The 4,736-nt window shown below is 37.1% G+C and overlaps 1 protein-coding gene across 1 annotated transcript; it reads left to right on the plus strand.

The window, feature by feature from the left end:
• Window positions 1-662: 662 nt before the first annotated feature.
• On the plus strand, window positions 663-4,305 carry hoxc8a (homeobox C8a). The gene is made up of 2 exons (XM_058410501.1): window positions 663-1,440; window positions 2,633-4,305. Exons 1-2 carry the CDS (start codon window positions 1,005-1,007, stop codon window positions 2,947-2,949), a joined length of 753 nt encoding a protein of 250 aa, XP_058266484.1. The 5' UTR covers window positions 663-1,004; the 3' UTR covers window positions 2,950-4,305.
• The last annotated feature ends 431 nt before the right edge of the window (window positions 4,306-4,736 follow it).

Genomic DNA, 4,736 nt, shown 5'->3' on the forward strand with positions numbered 1-4,736 from the left:
ATGTGTAGTGACGGATAGAATGGCTAAGAAATTACTTGCTTTTTCTCTTAAAAGCCTAGAAGGCTTATGTCTGTTTACTATGTACTATGTAGGCCTACTGAGAGCTTTATACGTACTACTGTGCAGCCATTGCGCTATGAGATTTTTGACATAGGCCTATATTGTGACTGAAGAATTATTATTATTTTTTATTTATTTATTTTTAAATGGCGTGATTACTAAATTAATAGAATTTACTACTCTATGGCTACACTCATCATAAAACTTTTCATTTTGTATATTTTATCTCATTCCACATGTAGCCATTTGGTTATTTAAATACTGAATTATGTAATGAACCATGTGTAGTTGGCGACAGCGAGTGAAATGCAACGATAAACTGGCTTTTCGAATATATATAATAAATCATATTTATCTGCAGGTCATTTTGTTCTAATATTCAGGCAACGCAATGTTAAAACACAAGAGATAGTGTATTCGCATTTGGGACAAAAAATCTCAAACATTTAAATACAGTTTTAGTTTTTAAATCGGTTAAAGATTTCTCCTCCCTTTAAGGTCTGTAGACCCTTTGGAAATACGAAGCTGTAAACGGTGGGGTGGTGCGGGAAAGAGTAAGAGGGGGGCTCATTGTAGTGGGGGTGGCTGAGTAGGAAGCTAAAAAAAAAAGTAAGCGCTTGTGACTGACCCGGCGGAGCTAGCCAGCTTTAACCTTAACACACATCCACCCTACACGCCAGGATTTGAGTCTGCAAAAGGGAAAAGGTTGGCGATAGGAAGAGAGAGAGAGAGTGAGAGAGAGAGAGAAAGAGTCGAATAGAGGGGAACTGGAAGTGGAGGCTGCCTCAAATTGTCCGAAGGGGCAGCATTTCTCCATCTAGTTCCGGTTGCTCTGTCTACTACACTGCATGCTGTTTTGGAACAGCAACAATAGGTTACCAACATTTAAACCGGAGGAATATACTTCCACCAGACTGACTGATCTCATTTAATGCGAGATAAACATGAGTTCCTATTTTGTTAATCCTCTTTTCTCCAAGTACAAAGGCGGTGAGACGTTAGAGCCGACTTATTACGACTGTCGGTTCCCACAGAGCGTTGCACGAAGCCACACGCTTGTGTACGGACATGGAGCAGCTGCACCGAGCTTTCAGCACCCGTCACATCACGTACAGGACTTTTTCCATCACGGCACCACAGGTATCTCTAATCCCGGGTATCAGCAGAACCCCTGCGCTCTGGCGTGTCATGGAGACGCGACGAAATTTTATGGATACGAAGCTCTTCCGAGGCAATCGCTTTATGGTGCCCAGCAAGAGGCGAGTCTAGCGCAATACCCAGACTGTAAATCGTCCAATAGCTCTAACCCTGGAGAAGGACAAGGCCACTTAAATCAAAATACCTCTCCTAGCCTCATGTTTCCATGGATGCGACCTCACGGTTAGAACACATTATTATTATTATTATTATTATTATTATTATTATTATTATTATTATTATTATTATTGTTATTAACGATCATTTTCCTCAATCAGCCATGTTTGCTTGTCTGTATGTAATGGTTTGTGGCATGGTTTGTTTCTGTGCTAAAGCTCTACTCCGTTATGCATGCTATATGATTTGGCAGCGTCAAGAGCAAGTACACCCATATTTCCTGTTCTCAACACAATTTCTAAACAAGACACGGTGTGCAATACCGGTGTTAAATACAAAGAATTTTAACCGACAATAAAACGAAGGGACGATTAATAACAAAGACAATCACAGTCCAGACAAAGACATGTTAAAGAGGTCTATATTCACGCCGGTTCATATTATGTCGTTAAATTATGACAGGTACGCATTAATCACGTGAAGAAAGTTAACTATTTTATAATTTGTCTAAGCCCATCGGGAGACACTTCTTATTAGTTGTTGAATACGAAATAACGTGTGACATTTGTAGCAATGGCGTAAAAAAATCGTGACGATGTCTGATCGACTTGAATGTTTTCTCTCAGCACCGTATTATCTTTAAAGAGCTGTAAAAGCCCTAAGTTGCAAATCTCTCTCTCTCTCTCTCTCTCTCTCTCTCTTGGTCTCTCTCTCTCTCTCTCTCTCTCTCTCTCTTTCTCTGTCTCTCTGTGTGTGTGTGTGTGTGTGTGTATGTGTGTGATACCTAGCTAAACGTTCTGTCTAGGGTCAAGGTTTAGTTTACAAGTTTTGCATTTCAGTCGTTGAAATTTAATAACGACCGTAATTCCAGCATTGGTAAGATTTAAAAACTCAGTCTAACACAATCACAATTGATTTTATCTTAAGAACTGATCGTACTGATGCACTGATCGTAGCACATAAGTCTCTTTCTGTGTTGGGAAACATCTCTACGCTGCCTAATACACTGTACACTGGTATTCATCCAAAACATTTGATGCTGTTCCATAGGCCTTCTCACAGGTGAATCGTGTGTGTGTGTGTGTGTAAGAGAGAGTGAGAGAGATACGTCTATTAATATAAACTTAGTTTATATATAAAAGAAGTTTATATTAATTGTGATGCCCACCGTTTATACCAGCACAATTGCATCAGTGAATAGTTTAACTTTACGTTCATTTATGCCATCAAATGATACATTTTCCCATTTCACCCAAAGCTCCTGGGAGACGCAATGGGAGGCAGACATATAGTCGCTACCAGACTTTGGAGCTGGAGAAGGAGTTCCTCTTCAATCCGTACCTGACACGCAAGCGGCGGATTGAAGTGTCCCACGCGTTGAGCTTGACTGAACGGCAGGTGAAGATCTGGTTCCAAAACCGCCGAATGAAGTGGAAAAAGGAGAACAACAAAGACAAGTTTCCGGGTCAGAGAGGGGAGGCCGACGCCGAAGCCGACGAAGAGGGCAATGAGAACGGCGAGGCGGAAGAAACTGAAGACAAGGAAACGGAAGAGAAAGAAGAAAGCAAGGACTGATTTTATGGTCTTTTTATGGTTATATTGCGGACAGGAAGAGAAGACATTTCGGGGATAGTTAATGAAAGAGAAGATGCGCCAAACAGTTTGGTCAAAAGTGAGAAAAAAAATCCACAGACGTCCGTCTCCACATAAAAGCACTAAAATAGCTCCTTAAATTTATAATTAGAGACAAAGATAAAAAATGATTGCCTATCTGCACCGCTGTGAAATAGGTTACATAAGAAGGTTACCAAAATGCGTCAACCCATATTTAAATTTTGTGACCATAAAAGCATTATACCCGAATAACGGAGTCGCTTATATTTCATGTTTCAAGTTTCAAGTTTCGAAAAATACAGAAATATTAAAAACGTCACATGTAACAAGAAAATTAATATTAAGGCTTGGCGAAATACTGGCATTCGGGTGTTTACAGAGATGGAAAACTCTTGTGTTGGTGTTGTAAATAGAACGTCACAATATTCTGGGATCATTTTATGAATTTGACGGAAATATCCATTATAATTCCTACTCCAATATGCCAAAAAACAAAAAACAAAACAAAACAAAAAAAATATTTTTAAGAATCCTCAGAATATGACAATATTGCAGTAGCACCGTTGTAATGAAAATGACATTGACGTGTCGTACTGTGTATTCTGAATTTTACATGAATTAGTACTTGTAGTTTATAATCAAGCTTTGTGATTACGAATGGGTAAGACTGCATTTTGTAAAGTTTTAGTTATTTTATGGGGATCACTAGAGATTGCAATCGTTTGAAAAATCTCGATAAAAGCTACCTAATCAAGGGGAATTTGCAATAGATTTGTACCTAAAGACTAAGTAAAATGTTGCTTTGTAGTATGTTGAAACCTAAGTTATATTATTTACAAATTGAACACTTATGTTGTTCGAGCATTTAAGTCTTCAGAAGACTTAAAGAGCTCAGAGCCAAGCTAACAATTTCAAGAAATTGTACTACGCCACTACCTAATTAGACAAAGCTTTGCCTATATAAAGTTGTTTTGTTTCTCAATATCAGAGAGCAGCTTTGTTTAATAAAATAGTAATAACAGTTTTCCCCCAACAACTTAAACTGCCTATATAGAACGCATATTTGTGCGTAAATGACCATACTTGCTACAATTACTACACTACTTTGTTAAAGAAAATGTTGTTATTTTATCGTGCTGGTGTTATAGCGTAGATTTGAAATTGCACTGAGTGTAACCTCCATGTACGTCTTGTAATATCTTACTGTTACAATATGCTCGTTTTAACTGTTCCTCATGTGAATATAGACAGAAATATGTGTGTAAATGCCACTGTTATTGACATCATCAGAAGAATAAACATGATGGCACATTCTCTTGCTTTTTTTTTTTTAATGTTTCACTTTCAGTTTTGTTATCATGATTTAACGTTTAGGTTCGCATCTTCTTTCGATTAGTGATCATGGAATAGTAGAAATCCTTAAGATAATTTTTAAGATATGTTGGTATTTTATATTCATATATCCACAACCACATTAGGCTGAAGGAGAAATGAGCTACGCTAATGTCTAATGTATATGATAACTATATATATATATATATATATATATATATATATATATATATATATATATATATATATATATATATATATATAAACCCATATCAATATATATATCCATATATATTGATATGGGTTTTACGGTTTTCCATAATTGTAATAACAACGTAGTTATGAAAATAGCCTTCTCGAATTAAAAAAAAAAGGTCAAAGATGTGCTTTCAGTATTCTGGCCGACTTATCCATAG

This window comes from Hemibagrus wyckioides, linkage group LG15 (assembly GCF_019097595.1).
Source record: "Hemibagrus wyckioides isolate EC202008001 linkage group LG15, SWU_Hwy_1.0, whole genome shotgun sequence".
NCBI lineage: Eukaryota > Metazoa > Chordata > Actinopteri > Siluriformes > Bagridae > Hemibagrus > Hemibagrus wyckioides.

Bases quoted from the DNA above. Each gene is read 5' to 3' on its own strand.
- hoxc8a (XM_058410501.1), top strand. From the start codon at position 1,005: ATGAGTTCCTATTTTGTTAATCCTCTTTTCTCCAAGTACAAAGGCGGT. The intron at 1,441-2,632 runs GTTAGAACACAT...TTTCACCCAAAG, and splicing joins TCCATGGATGCGACCTCACG to CTCCTGGGAGACGCAATGGG.